A 15443-nucleotide genomic window follows, 5' to 3' on the forward strand; every position below is an offset into this window, starting at 1 on the left:
GGGTGGAGGGTGGGAGGAAGGAGAGGATCAGGAAAAATAACTGATGGAGAATGGGCTTATTACCGAGGCGATGAAATAATCTGCACAACAAACCCCCATGACACACGTTTGCCTATGTAACAAACCTGCACATGTATCCCTGAACTTAAAAGTTAAAAAAAAAAAAAAAAAAAATCAAATTGATAGTCTATAAACAAGCTGCCCAGAGGCTCCAGTGAAACCTGGGAGCTGTGGGCAGAGGGAGTAGCTGTCTCTGTTACGCTCTGCCGCCTCCTAGTGGTAGCAGCTTTTAGTTCCTGTGTCACAGAATTTAACATTTTCCTGCTTTGGAAGGAACTTGCAAACGCTAATTCGCCTTTACTCTCACCTGCTTCCCTGGAGGAGGTGAATAAAGCCTGTATTTCAGTGATGTAGTAGTTTCCTAGGCTGCTGTAACAAAGTACCCCAAATTTGGTGGCATAGAATGAGAAATTTATTCTGCACAGTTCAGGAGGCCAGAAGTCTGAAACTGAGATGGCAGTAGGGGTAGTGCTACCTCAGGAGGCTCTAGGGGAGAGTCTTTTTCTCTTCCTGCCGCTCCAGTTTCTGCTTCTGTGGTCATACTGCCTTTTCTTCTTTGTCACTCCTTTTGTATATCTTTCATTATGAGGACACTGTCATTGGATTTAGAGTCCACCTGAATAAGCCAGATGATTTAATCTCAAGATCCTTACTGACTGACATAGCAAGAACCCATCTCTACCAAAAAAAAAAATTAAATTTAAAATAGATCCTTTTTCCAAATAAGCTCACATGCATAGGTTCCAGAGATTGGATGTGGATATACTTTTTGTGTGGGCAGGGGGCACTGTTCACCACACTATAGGTGGTTAGCGCCTTTTCTCTCCTTTAAAAAATAAAACGTCTGTAAATTCTCACTGCTACTAGCACAGCTCTATGTAAACCAGTGTTCTCTTTTGTTCCCTACCGGGAGCCAGCTTGCACCTTGGTCCACCAAGGATTGCTGCTCAGTACATAGCTGCTTCGTTATTTGTGTTCATTGTATTATTTATTAATACAAATAGCCATTTGGTTTTTTTAATAGAAAAAAATCATAAAGCGTTTGCATAATGTTTGTAAGAAATGGAAAATGTGATACAGAGATAGAAGAGGATATAAAATAAGATTAAAAAAATGGAAAATTTCATACCTTAAGCCACTAAATTGCCCTTAAGGAGGAATGCAAGTTATTAACAGTAACATTTCATTTTGCAAAATGTATAAAATAATTTGTTTTAAGGCTGTCTTTAACTCTTGCTCTTCATTTCTCTGCAGGTCTTTTAGATAACCCTGAACTTCGTGTGGTCCTTGTCTTCGGTTATAATTGCTGTAAGGTGGGAGCCAGTAATTATCTGCAGCAAGTAGTCAGCACTTTCAGTGATATGAATATCATCTTGGCTGGAGGCCAGGTGGACAACCTGTCATCACTGACTTCTGAAAAGTATGTCTTGTGTGTCTGATTTCCTCTGTGAATGAGGGGAAATGGTCTCAGGTTTTGTCACTTTGGGGTTAACAATTTAAAAAACATGTTTAAAGAATTGCTAAGATAATCATTCCATTTTGTAGTAGACATTGGCTAAGGGGCTTACTCAACATAATTCTGCTTACAGTTGAATAATTACATTTTTATATATATTGTCCTTTAAGAACTTCTTAGTTGGACTCACATTCTCCTTAAAATTTATTTTGACATTGCCTGTTGATCTTTCCTTTGACAAATGTGCTACTCCCTGTGACCTCAATGTGTCACCTCCTCTCTAGTTTCCTCTTTTAAAGGAAACACATGGTTCAAGTGTATCTTTATGCAAAACTTCTCAGAGCTTCTAATATGCCCAGTGCATTGGAAATCTGGAAGGGGAATAGTATTACCTGTGACAGTTCCCAAATCTGTTTGGTCACAAAAGCTTTTTTTTCACAGAGCATCTTGCAAGTCCTACTGGTTTTTGGAAATTCTGTATTAGATCTTTTGAAAGGCTTTTTCAAGCTCAAAAATTGTGGATCTTTGATTTTTGTTACTAAGGCTTTTGCTTTCAAAGATAAAAATATTTGCTCTTCTGTCTTGGGAGCCATTACTTCCTTTCCATCTTGAATGAAAGTACATACCATTTTGAGTTTGAAACCATTAGGTGGACATAAATGTCATTTGTTTCCAGCAGGAAAATGAGACCCTACCCCACCCTTAATGCTTGTAAACACTAGTATTTGTTTCCCACTCTGTTTAATATTTGCATCCTAGAGTGGTGACTTGGGGACAGATTTGGAGATCAGTATCTGTAAGAATGATGTAAGTCATCCTAGTTATACTCTCTTCTGGTAGTCTCTGTGAGCTAGATCTGGGAAAATAGCTAAAGTTGAGGTCCCTGGACTGCCAGGAAGGAGGAAAAGAGGAAAGCCAAGTACGTTGAATCCTAGGCAGTAGAATATCAAACACTGGATTTTGTGCATACATACACCAAATTCTTGGTGACTATCTAAGTTATTTCCCCTCTTGCCTAATTTTTCCTGTATCTTTGCTGTTAACTTTTAAATTGTATACCAATAGGGCAATGGTGATTCAACATACAGTTTACCTTTGAAATGCAGGTATCTCACTCGGACTTAAAACATCTGAGGCGCTAGCTTGTTAGTACAGCAATTTGTATATCATCTACTTTTTATACCTAGTATGAGAAACACCCTCCACCCCAATCATTACTCTTCACATGACCCATTAATTTTAATGTGGTCTTCATATTCTGTCAGCAGTTAAGAGAAACCATTGAGTAAATGAGTGCTCCATTTTAATAAAGTCCAGATAACCCAACTGATCCAGTGCCCAAAAGGAAGGTGAATAATTCTTTGAGGCAAGATTGACAATGTGTATTAACAATTCTGTACCAAAGAGGAAATGTGATAAAAGTTTTAAAAGCAGCAGAGGACTTCAGAAGATAGATTTTGCCCCTCACAAACTCGTTTTACTACTAGCTAGCCTTATTACCTTAGTCACTTAACCTTTTTGTGTCTTAGTTTCTCAGTAATCCAGTGAATCTTGCCCATTTTATAGATTCAGATGTTGGAAGCATGATAGAAATGTAACATACTTGTGTCTCCCCTAGTGGATGTTCACTATATTATATGCTTTATAACTTTTATCAGTGTTGTATTTTCTTTTGTAAGGATATTTCATTTTTTAAAAAAACCAGGCAAATACAAAAACATGAGTTTTTACCATCAAATTAAGCTGAATTCTAGACTCAAAGGAATAAACAAGACAAAAAACATATTTTCTAGTGGACTAGACATAAAGCTAAAACTTCTAGAGTTAATAGGTTTTCAAAATTATCCTCTAAGACTGGGTACAGTGGCTCATGCCTGTAATCCCAGAACTTTGGGAGGCTGAGGCAGGAGGATTGCTTGAGTTCAGGAATTTGAGACCAGCCTGCGCAACATAGTGAGACCCTATCTCTACAAAATGTTTACAGATTAGCCAGGTGTAGTGGCATGTGTCTGTAGCCCCAGCTACTTGAGAGACTCAGGCAGGAGGATTGCTTTATCCCAGGAGTTTGAGGCTGCAGTAAACTATGACTGTGCCACTGCACTTCAGCCTAGCTAACAGAGAACCCTATCTCCAAAAAAATAAAATCACCCTCCATTATTATATTTTTAATATATGTCTTTCAGAATTTGACGGCTGAAGTGGGGGGAAAAGATGTTAACATTGTAAATAATAGCAGAAGGCTTCGTTTAATGGATATCTTTGTGTATATTAATAAAATTATAACATTCCTTTTAAGGAAGTCAGAAAGGTAAGGAAACCGTCCCTTCTAATAACCGAATATGGGTTTCAGAAATTGTTATGGATGTGCATTGCTCTTTTGTATTTGTGACTGAAAAAAATGGTGGCTTCTCTTGATCTATTTTAATAGTTTGATTTTTGACCGTATTTTACTCATCTGTGAGGGTGAGCCTCAGATTAACCATAGGCTGCTAAAGGCAGCAGCCTCCCATCAGTGAATCAGGAGGATTTTGCTTCTGTACTTAAAAATTTTAATGTTTCATGAGATATTGCCACTTTTCTAAATTTTCCAGGAACCCTCTGGATATTGATGCCGCAGGTGTGGTTGGACTGTCATTTAGTGGACACCGAATCCAGAGTGCCACTGTGCTCCTCAACGAGGACGTCAGTGATGAGAAGACTGCCGAGGCTGCAATGCAGCGCCTCAAAGCGGCCAACATTCCAGAGCAGAACACCATTGGCTTCATGTTTGCATGCGTTGGCAGGGGCTTTCAGTATTACAGAGCCAAGGGGAATGTTGAGGCTGATGCGTTCAGAAAGTTTTTTCCTAGTGTTCCCTTATTCGGCTTCTTTGGAAATGGAGAAATTGGGTGTGATCGGATAGTCACTGGGAACTTTATATTGAGGAAATGTAATGAGGTAAAAGATGATGATCTGTTTCATAGCTATACAACAATAATGGCACTCATACATCTGGGGTCATCTAAATAATAATTAAAGTGGCTTTCATAATATATAACTTTCGGGTTCTGCCTTTTTCAGAAAATGAAAACGGGCTATGCATATTTCAAACAAAAATAACTTTAGATATATCTTTTTTGTAGCTTTGATTGATGCTCTAAGATCACGAGGGTAGTTTTTAATGTATTAGATGAAGGACAACTTTGGACAAAACACAGACTAGGAGTTGAGAGCTTTTGCATCAGGCACAAGCAAACTGATTATAGTTGTGTTGCACCAGATCGTGTAGCTGCTGTGTGACGTGACCTTAAATAGTCTTCCTGCATAGGAAGAGCAAAAGGGGATTCATCAGTAGGACAGAGATTTAAGACATTCCCTGATTACCCCTTGCATTGTTAGCTGATGTCTTTTAGCAGAATCATGAAGACCTTTTTTCTCCCTTAATAAAGGAGAAAAATATACTGATGGTTTGAGAAATTTTTCTCTGCCTTTCAGTTTTATGAATTTTTTCAGAAGTAACAATATTATTACTGACTTTTTACTTATTTGATAAAAATTAAAGAACTATTTTTGTTTTGGTCAGATAAATTGACAAGACTAATCGGTGTTTTATCATAAGTAAAACATTTTTCTTTTTTCCTTAAAAATCTTTTTTTTTCACCTAGGTCTATATAGCTAACTGGTAGACCAGAGTATTACATCATCTTATTTTGGTTTTATACCAATAAAACATAGCTTGGAACTCATTCAGGTAATGTTTTGCATTTCATTGCTTTTGGATGAACAAAGGAAGTAAACTAATTCTTCATAAACGAAAACCCAGAATAGTTGGTATTTGTCAGCTAGTCATTCCTGTCATATTCCCAGTAGAATTATTTTCAAGTCTGAATTTCTATACAAATGTCTAAATAAGAGATGTGCAGACAGCACCAATTTTCCCTCAATATCCATTCTTTCCTTTTTGCATAATGATAGAACCTTTGATTTTTCAATTGGGTATGCCTCCTAGAATAAAGACTACATTTCCCAGTCTCCTGTGCAGGTATGACTGTGTTCTGGACAATGGAATGTGAGGGGCAATGATTTGTGTCATTAAAATGGCATGACCATTTATTTGCTCCTTTCTCCATCTTGTTGCTTGGAATGTGGATCTGGTAGTGAGCCATCTTGGACCCTGAAGAGGAGGCAACACACCATTGTGGAAGAAAAACAACAGAAGGATCCGGTTGCTGTACAACCTCGTTGAAGAAACGCCATTAAGTGGCGTGGACTATCCACCTCCAGACTGTTTTACAAGAGAGAAATTAGCATATTCCGCCTAATACAATATGATGTAACTAATGTTACTTTTGTAACAGTCAGTGGTTTGTTCTAACAGGACAGTAGAATACTTGCAAGGTAAGTAAAGTCAAATGTATTAGCATTATTCCTCCTTTTCCTTTTTTATCATTTATCCCTTTTTTTAAAACTGAAAATATTTCTCTTGCTATTTATATATATATGATAAAAATACTTAGAATATTCCTTTAATTTATGATTATTCTGAATCCTAGTTCCTGAGGAAAGAAAAATTTGTCAAAACTTTTCATCTGTGAATATTTATATTTAGCTCTTGCTATTTAGCTATTATTAAAATACCTCAAAATTTTAGTCTTTGAATGTGCTCATATAGCACATAAGTCTAATTAATTTTTTAAACTTTATTGTCCCTGATATTAACCAGAATTGGTTGAATAGTAGAGGAAAAGCGATTTTTAAAACTGAAAATACGAACGAAGTGAGCCTTAGAATTGAACGGATTATTTTAAGCAAATTAATACTCATAAAATGTTTTGCCACTTCTCAAAGGAGAGTCTGATACAGGATAATTTCATACAATATTTGATGTTGTTAAAGGGTTCCTTTTTATAGCTGAGCCTTTGGAGCTTGTTACGAACACTAAAATCATTTAGTCACATGGTTGCAACCTTAGTGCAAAGTAAAAAGGGAAAAAATTGACCTAATAGAAACAGTAGTAGTACTGATAAGAACAAAAGTCATCCTCCCTGCCTCTCAGAGGCCTTGAAGTTCTGTGAGGAAGGGAAATGGTAATTTAGCCAAAGTTAAATCTGTGTAACTCATTTATTACAATTTTGAAAGGCCTGTCTTAGAAGCATTAAAGGAGTATTAGCTAAAAACAAACTAAATTCCTAGAGATGACAATCATTGTAGTCCTCTGTGAAACTGAAAATAACAATCACATGAAAAAAATTTGAGCATAAAAAAGAGAAGTAAAGGTATACCCTTAGCCTACATACTGAGCTGACGATCAGATCATAGAATGCTTTATTTAATCAAGACATTTAAAAATACTTATTTCATCTACATACTTTCAAAGAAAAATAATTTCTGGGGCCACAGTTTCCTTTGTATAAGACTTAAATTAAGCAAGAAATACATTTCCATGCCCTTTGATCCAAGTAAAATCTAAGGAAAAGGGAAAGTAAACCTTGAAATTAAGACATAGAAATAGATCCACCCTTGCAGATTGATAAAAGTGGGCAATCCAGTAGGCCAGTTCACATTATAGTTATCTCAGTTTTGCTTAAAGCAAACCCTAACCCTCAACCTAGGAGGCCAGATAGCAAAAGATGTGCAACTGGTTTATATTGCAAATTTAACAAAATGAACATGCAAAGAATTCCAAGAATTACAATAGAAATAAACTTTTACAAATCTGAGAACTTTCTATGCAATCTGCAGAAATTTTTAAGAATATAAATGTGCTTCCGTCATTTTTTACCCAGTCTGGCCCGGGCTTGCACCGCCATAAATTCAGTTTTAATGGGAACAGAAGACTCCAGATCCTCTTGATGGGAAGAAATCATGAAATTTTAGATGATTGACTTTGATTTTCATTTGTAGAAACTGCGTATGATTTGGCTTAATGAAAATCCTAAAATAATAAAATAAGCATTAGTAATAATATCCTTGTTAAATGAACAAAACCAACACTTATGCGATATAAAGAATGTGGTACCAGAAACTTACTTTATAGGGAAGAATAATAAAATATTTGCAAGACCTGTTATTTTTGTTTTATATATTTATATATTATATACATATATCTACCCTATGCCACACCTGAAGACAGGTTACAAGAACATATGCTACTACAAAGTAGGAAACTGGCAGAAGCCAATAAGTATCACTTAATATTTTGGTATGGAAACTTTCATTTCTTTTCTTTTCTTTTTTTTTTTTTTGAGACAGAGTTGCCCAGGCTGGAGTGCAATGGCACGATCTCGACTCACTGCAACCTCCACCTCCTGGGTTCAAGTGATTCTCCTGCCTCAGCCTCCCGAGTAGCTGGAATTACAGGCATGCGCCACCATGCCCGGCTAATGTTGTATTTTTAGTAGAGGGGGGGTTTCTCCATGTTGGTCAGGCTGACCTCAAACTCCAACCTCAGGTGATCTGCCCGCCTCAGCCTCCCAAAGTGCTGGGATTACAGGCATGAGCCACTGTGCCCAGCCGGAAGCTTTCATTTCTTAAAACAGATTTATAAAAGTTTTTGCTCTATAGTGACTGTTATCACAGCCAGCAAAAACAGGCAAGATTGATTAATTTAGAAGAAATTGAAAGAAAATATATTCATTAATGTTGCTTTTAAATGCAAATGATCAGATTGAGGAGAATTTTGAGACCATTGACATTTTTCTAATTCTCACTAACCAAAATTTAATCAATGTACTTAATAAACATACTCTATTCAAGGTCTTGTAATACTAAAATTATAGGGAGGAATAAAACATAATTGACCCCAGTGACATCAGCAAAATGGGCAGACTAGGAAGCTGCAAGCTTTTGTTTCCCCATCAAAACATTAAAAAAAAGAAAAAAAAAGTAGCAACCATCTGAACGAAATTCGTTAGAGCTTTGGAAAACAGTCAAAGGTTTACAGCAACCAAAAGAATTCCCAGTCATCTTCAGAATGATAGGAAAATTTTGAGTTTTTAGTGGCTCCTGCCCCGATCCCTCCCTGCATTGTGACAGTCTTGAAGCAGCAGCAGCCCAGTTCCCTCCCTTGAACTGGAGAAAACATAATAGACTTTTTTGGCATATTACTGTGTACATTTTTTTCTAACCTGTCTGGGGATACCTGAAGGACTGACACAAGGTCTCATCTTTTTTTTTTTTTGCCTAACTGGAAGGGTGGGCACTGCTTATAAAAGCTGCAAAGAACCACAGGTACATGGGGCAGGAGGTTATAGGTGGAAACATAAAATAGAACAACTAAAGCCCAGAGGCGAATCTGGGGTAAGACTTTGGGAAATTAGGAAATTAAGAACAGTTATATATATACAGGGGGTATTTAAAATGCGACATGCATATGCCCAGGGAAAACACTTGCCCAGAAAGTTCTAAGACAAGCTTTCACCTTGCTCTGGTCCCTAAGCTCAAAAGCAGGTCAAAGTAAGTATTGGAGGATTACCTGGCACAAAGCCAATTTGTAAAATCTAGGCTAGCACCTGGCATTCGAGGGAATTTATGTCAAAATAGCTGAATATGACATAAAAGGAAGAGAGACTTCAGTGATCACACACAAAAGGAATAGTCTTATAAAAGTAATTTGGAAAACTCTCAAAATGAATGGATGACAGCTTTTAAAAATAAAAAAATAAATGAACTAGAAAACCCTGGGGAAAGGAAAGAATCTCATACCTAGAGTTACCATATTATAATAGTGAATACCCAATTCTCAAGAAAAAAATCACAAGCCTTACAAAGGAACAGGAAAATAATGCCCATTCAAAAGATCAAAATTAACTGACATTGTCCTAATGAAGGACATTAAACTAGACATATACTTTAAAACAACTCAAATATGCCCAAAGAACTAAAGGAAAGCATGAACAAAGAAAGGAAATCAGGAATGATAAAGGAACAAAATCAATATCAACAGAGATAGATAGGCATTATAAAAATATTCTGGAGGAGGAAAGTATAATGAAATTTTCACTAGAGGGGTTCAGCAGCAAAGAATCTATTCTTTAGAAGAATCAGCCAACTTGAGATGGGATTATTGAAAGCAGAAACAACAAATCAAGCCTCCATAGTTTTAAAAGATATATATCACACGCAAAGAAGTGAAGAAGATACAAAGCATTTTTGAACCACAACAGGATGTAGTTAGAAATCAATAACAAAAGGAAAATTGGAAAATTCACAAACTTGTGGAAATTAAACAACACACTCAACCAATGGGTCAAAGAAGAAATCACAAGAGAAATTAAAAAGAAAAATGCAGCATACCAAAATTTATAGGATGCAGTGAAAGCACTGCTAAAAGGGAAATTTACAGACATAAATGCTTACATTGAAAAACAAAAAGCATCTCATGTCAACAGCCTGACTTTGTAACTTAAGGAGGGGGGAAAGACACACTAAATCCAAGGCTAGCAGATGGAAGGAAATAATAAAGATTAGAACAGATAAAATAAATTGAATAAAGATTAGAAACACTAGAGAAAAATCAGTGAAACTACAAGTTCTTTAAAAGACCATAAAGTTGAGAAGCCGATACCTAGATTAAAAAAAAAAAAAAGGAAGACTCAATTGCTAAAATAAATGAAAATGGGGACAGCACTCTAGATTCTAGAAAAATGAAAAGGGTTATAAAATAACACCTTGGATAACCTAGATGAAATGGTCAAAATCCTAGAAATGCAAAACCTACCACTGCTGAACTATGAAAAAAATTTTAAAATCTGAATAGAACTAGAACCAGTAAAGTGATTGAATTCGTAATCAAAATTCTCCTGGAAAAAAAAGCGCTGGACCTGATGGTTTTCATTTGTGAATTCTACCAAATAAGAAATAACCCCAAACCCTCTCAAACTTTTTCCACAAATTGAAGAGGAAGGATACTTCCTAATTCATTCTGATGCTGAAGCCAGACAAATATACCAAAGAAAAGATTACAGACACAAATATACCACAAGATAAAGATTACAGAAGAAAAGAGTCCTTATTTTCACTGATTCAACAATTCTCAATACTAGGAAACTGAATTTAGCAGCATATTAAAAGGATTGTACAGCATAACCAAACGGAATGAATTCCTGGAATGCAAGGATGGTTCAACATACAAAAATCAATATAATATACCATATTAACAGAATGAAGGGAGAACAACCAGATAATTATCTCCATTGATCCAGACAAAGCATTTGACAAAATCCAGGAGCCTCTTGTGATTAAAAACACTCAACAAATGAGGGATAAAAGGAAACTACCTCAACAAATAAAAGCCAGATATTAAAAGCCCACAGTAGACACCATACTTAGTGGGGAAAGACTGAAAGATTTTCCTCTAAGATCAAGACAACTGTGCTCACTTTCACCATTCCTATTCAACACAGTACTAGAAGTTCTAGCCTGAGCTAGAAAGAGAAAAGACATCCAAGTTGGAAAGTAAGAAGTAAAATCCTGTATGTTCACAAATGATATGATCTTTAGACAACCCTAAAGATTCCACACCAAAAAAATAAAACTGTTAATTCAGTAAGGTAGCAGGATACAAAGTCAACCCACAAAAATCAGTTGCATTCCTATACACTAACAGTGAACAATCTGAGAAGGAAATTACAAGAACAGTCCCATTTACCATAGCCCCCAAAATAATAATATGCACAGAAATTAGCTTACCCAAGGTGGTGAATGGCTTGTACAATGAGAACTACAAAACATTGCTTAAAGATAAAAATAAATGGAAACACATCTCATGTTCATGCATTGGAAAATCCAATATTGTTACTATGTCAGTACTACTCAAAGTGATTCACTACAATCTCTATCAGAATCCTAGGATTTTTTTTTTTTTTTCCAGAAATAGAAAAACCAATCCCGAATTTCATATGGAATCTGAAGGGATCCCAAATAGCCAAATCAGTCTTGAGAAAGAACAAATTGGAAGACTTAGACCTCCAGATTTTAAAACTTACTATAATGCTACAGTAATCAAAACAATGTGATTCTGGCATAAAGGCAGACAGATCAATGGGATAGACTGGAAAGCCTAGAAATAAACCCTCTCATCTGTAGCTAAATGATTTTTGACAAGGGTGCCAAGACTATTCAAAGGATAGTTTTTTCAACAAATAGTGATGGGAAAGCTGGATAACCACATGACTAAAGAATGAAGTTGCAACCTCACCATGTGCAAAAATTAACTCAAAGTAGACCAAAGACCTAAATGTGAGAGCTAAAACCATAAAACTCTTAGGATGTGGCAATGGTTTATTGGATATGACACCAAATTCACAGATGACAAAAGAAAAAAGAGGCAAATTGGACTTCATTAAATTTCTAAAATTTTGTGCATCAAAGGACACTATCAACAGAGTGAAAAGATTACCTATGGAGTGGGAGAAAATATATGCAGTTCACATACCTAATAAGGATTAAACATCAAGAATACACACAAAACTCCCAAAATGCAACAACAACATAAAAACCTGATTTTAAAAATGGCAAAGGATTTGGATAGATCTCCAGAGAAGACATGCAGATAGCCAATGAGCACATGAAAAAATGTTTCACATCACTAAACAGTAAGGAAATGCAAATCAAAACCAAAATGAGATACCACTTCGTACCCACTGGAATAGTTGTTATTAAAATTAAAAAACACAAGTGTTGGCAAGGATGTGGAGAAATTGGGACTCTTATTACTGATGGAAATACACAGTGGTGCAGCTGCTGTAGAAAACAGTATAGTGATTTTCCAGTTAAATACAGAATTGTCATTTGATTCAGCAGTTGCATTTCTGGGTATATACACAAAACAATTGAAAGCAGGGGCTTGAGGATATATTTGTATACCAGTGTTCACTGCAGCATTATTCACAGTAGTCAAAAGGCAGACACAACCCAAATACCCAACAGATGAATGGATAGACAAAATGTGTTATATCCCTACATTGGAATATTATTCAGCCATAAGAAGGAAATTCTGCTACATACTGTATCATGGATGAACCTTTAAGACATTAAGTGAAGTAAATCACAAAAGGACACTACTATATGAATCCACTTATGTGAGGTGCCTAGACTAGTGAGATTCACAGAGACCAAGTAGAACAAAGATTATTTTTTGTCACAGCGGGGCAGGAGGAAATGGGAATTTATTGTTTAAGGGGCACAGAGATTAGTGTGGGATCATGAAGAAGTTTCAGAGGTGCATAGTGGTGATTGGTACATACAACTAATGTATTTAATGCCTCTAAACTGTAAACTTCAAAATGGTTAAAATTTAAATCTTATGTACCTTTTGCCACAGTAAATTTTTAAACCACCAAAAAAAAAAAAAAAAAAAAATCATATGGCCTAGCTATTTAAAAAAGGTGGGGATGGGGTATTTAGTCACAAGACATAGAGGAACTTTAAGTGTATATTGCTAAGTGAAAGAAGTCAGTCTGAAAGGCTACATAATACATGATTTCAAAATATATGACATTCTGGAGAAAGCAAAGTTAGATAGTAAAGACAGTGGTTGCCAGAGGGAGAGAGGGAGGGGTAAATACATGGAGTAGAGATTTTTAGGGCAGTGGAACTACTGTATACAGTATGATAATAGTGGATACATGGCATTATATATTGATCAAAATTCATAAAGACATACAACAGAAAGAGGACCCTTCATGTGAATTATAGGCTTCAGCCAGCCTGGGTGACAGAGTGACTTTGTCTCAAAGAATAAAGTAAAAATGTGTCAATATTGGTTAAACAAATATACCACACTAGTGCAAGATGTTAATAAAGGCCTGGGGTGGGTGGGAGCATAGGGGAACTCTGTACTATCTGCTCAGTTTTTCTGAAAATCTAAAACTTCTAACAATAAAGTCTATTAAAATTATGTGAGAGCTTTTCATTTTGTATACTCTGCTTCAGTGGCTCACCCTTATGTGTTTGTGAAATGAATGAATGATGGGTGATGAATGAATCGGTGACACTAGTGACATGCTGAATTTACAGTGCCTACACTGGGCCAGACTGTAGAGAAGCCAGCGTGCATCCCATCCTTGACGAGGACATAGTTCAGAGACGAGCTGTTATGTTCGGCCGGTGCACGCGCTTCTTCCTAAGCCATTTACCAGCCCCAGACCTTTCCACTGCTCCAAGACTTTATTTTCACACTTCCTTAAAGTTACTATTCCTTTTTTTTTTTTTTCCCTTTTTTCCCCATGTAACTTAGGTGGAAAAAACTGGAGAAACTAAATTGTTCTGACCTAACCAGTTCTTTTTTTTTTTTTTTTTTTTTTTTTTTTTTGAGACGGAGTCTCGCTCTGTCGCCCAGGCTGGAGTGCAGTGGCCGGATCTCAGCTCACTGCAAGCTCCGCCTCCCGGGTTTACGCCATTCTCCTGCCTCAGCCTCCCAAGTAGCTGGGACTACAGGCGCCCGCCAACTCGCCCGGCTAGTTTTTTGTATTTTTTAGTAGAGACGGGGGTTTCGCCGTGTTAGCTAGGTTGGTCTCGATCTCCTGACCTCGCGATCCACCCGTCTCGGCCTCCCAAAGCGCTGGGATTACAGGCTTGAGCCACCGCGCCCGGCCAGACCTAACCAGTTCTTAATGTTGCACCTAAAACGATGAAAACTGCATTCTGAAAAATCATGCACTAAAACTTATAAGGAAAATAGTTTTGGAACTTTGTAACCTGTGTAGTACAATAACAATCCTAAATTTCCACTGGTATTTGCACCTAGAATTAGTCAATCTTTTGCAGTCAGACTTTTGGGTTTTTGTTTCTTCCTTTGAGAGACAGATCCTTGAAATCAGTCACTTCTAGTAGAAAGCATTTTCATCAATATTGAAAGAATGATACAGAGGTATCCATCAGTCAGTGCTTTTTTCTAATTGCCAGGTGAAATGTCTTCTCAGTTTTTTCATCAGTACTTGCAGCTTCTCAGATAACATAGGAAGAATGAGGTGGTTTTGAAGCCACTAAGCAGGCTACTCCTTGCACTTAAAGGATTTTCATCCTTTTTCATAAGATCTTCATGTATCCCTTAGGGTTTCTCTCTAGGTGTGTGAACATTTGCTTCTGGTTGCTGCAGCACATCAGCTTTCTGGGGAGAGTCATGTTGAGCCAATGTGACTTCTGAATACTGGTATCATCCCCTACTTAGCAGTTGCCGATGGACTGATGCACATTACAGAAGCACACACACCCTGCAGCAGAATGGATTATGGTTCATGATACGACAGGTTACACAAGTGTTTTATTTAGGAAATAAAGGATTAAATTTTTAATTATTTTACCTTAGTGGTGTTTCATTTTCTGCCTTTGTAAAACAAAAGCAATGATTTGGTTCACTTTGACGTTTCTTCAGTGTTCTCCATGATCTATGAAAAATAACGAAGAATTAAGATGCTTTCTCCATCGCAACTTTTCTTGCTATGCACACCTACCTACATGTCTCTTATCTTCTTCACATATATAAGCCAACCCCTTCTGTTTGTGATGGATGTGTTGAGGTAAACTAACCTAGAATTATCAAAAATTTTCAGCACCCTGACAAGACTCCTCAGAACACTGAGTTATGTCGGATTCCCCCTTCAAGTCTCACATATAAGTTCCCTGCACACCTGCCCACACCCTCCGCCCCTTCCCATCTTTGCTCACTGCCTCTTACCCAAAGTTCCAACAAGCCTGGTGACCTCTCTGAGATATACTAGTTAGAAAAGGGTGGTTGAGGGGAAAAGATTGCTAGAGTGAGTCACTGTAACAGTGACAATAGCAATGACAATAATAGATGGCAAGAAAATACCAAGGAAACAAGGAATAATAAAACCTGTGGCTAATTAGGACTATTTAGGGACAAAAATTCCCTCTAGCCAACGAGCCCTGAGACTAACACCCATATCTGTGGAAGTGCAGTAAGAAAACCATGGGTTTAACCTCC

At 36.9% G+C, this 15443-nt stretch overlaps 2 protein-coding genes across 6 annotated transcripts in view; one reads left to right on the forward strand and one right to left on the reverse strand.

The window, feature by feature from the left end:
* The window catches only part of FBXO22 (F-box protein 22), a 31334-nt gene extending 25329 nt beyond the window's left edge, over nucleotides 1-6005 (forward strand). The window contains exons 6-7 of the mRNA XM_010375727.2: nucleotides 1315-1480; nucleotides 4108-6005. Of these exons, the coding sequence (XP_010374029.1) occupies nucleotides 1315-1480; nucleotides 4108-4525 (584 nt within the window). The 3' untranslated portion in view covers nucleotides 4526-6005. The remainder of the gene's footprint in view (nucleotides 1-1314; nucleotides 1481-4107) is intronic.
* A 1295-nt stretch (nucleotides 6006-7300) lies between these two features.
* The window catches only part of NRG4 (neuregulin 4), a 116098-nt gene continuing 107955 nt past the window's right edge, over nucleotides 7301-15443 (reverse strand). For all 5 annotated transcript variants that reach the window (XM_030930042.1, XM_030930041.1, XM_030930044.1 and 2 more), the window contains 2 exons: nucleotides 14800-14883; nucleotides 7301-7430 (listed from right to left, as the gene is read on the reverse strand). In XM_030930042.1, the coding sequence (XP_030785902.1) occupies nucleotides 14867-14883 (17 nt within the window). In that variant the 3' untranslated portion in view covers nucleotides 7301-7430; nucleotides 14800-14866. The remainder of the gene's footprint in view (nucleotides 7431-14799; nucleotides 14884-15443) is intronic.

This window comes from Rhinopithecus roxellana, chromosome 5 (genome assembly GCF_007565055.1).
Source record: "Rhinopithecus roxellana isolate Shanxi Qingling chromosome 5, ASM756505v1, whole genome shotgun sequence".
Taxonomy (NCBI): Eukaryota; Metazoa; Chordata; class Mammalia; order Primates; family Cercopithecidae; genus Rhinopithecus; species Rhinopithecus roxellana.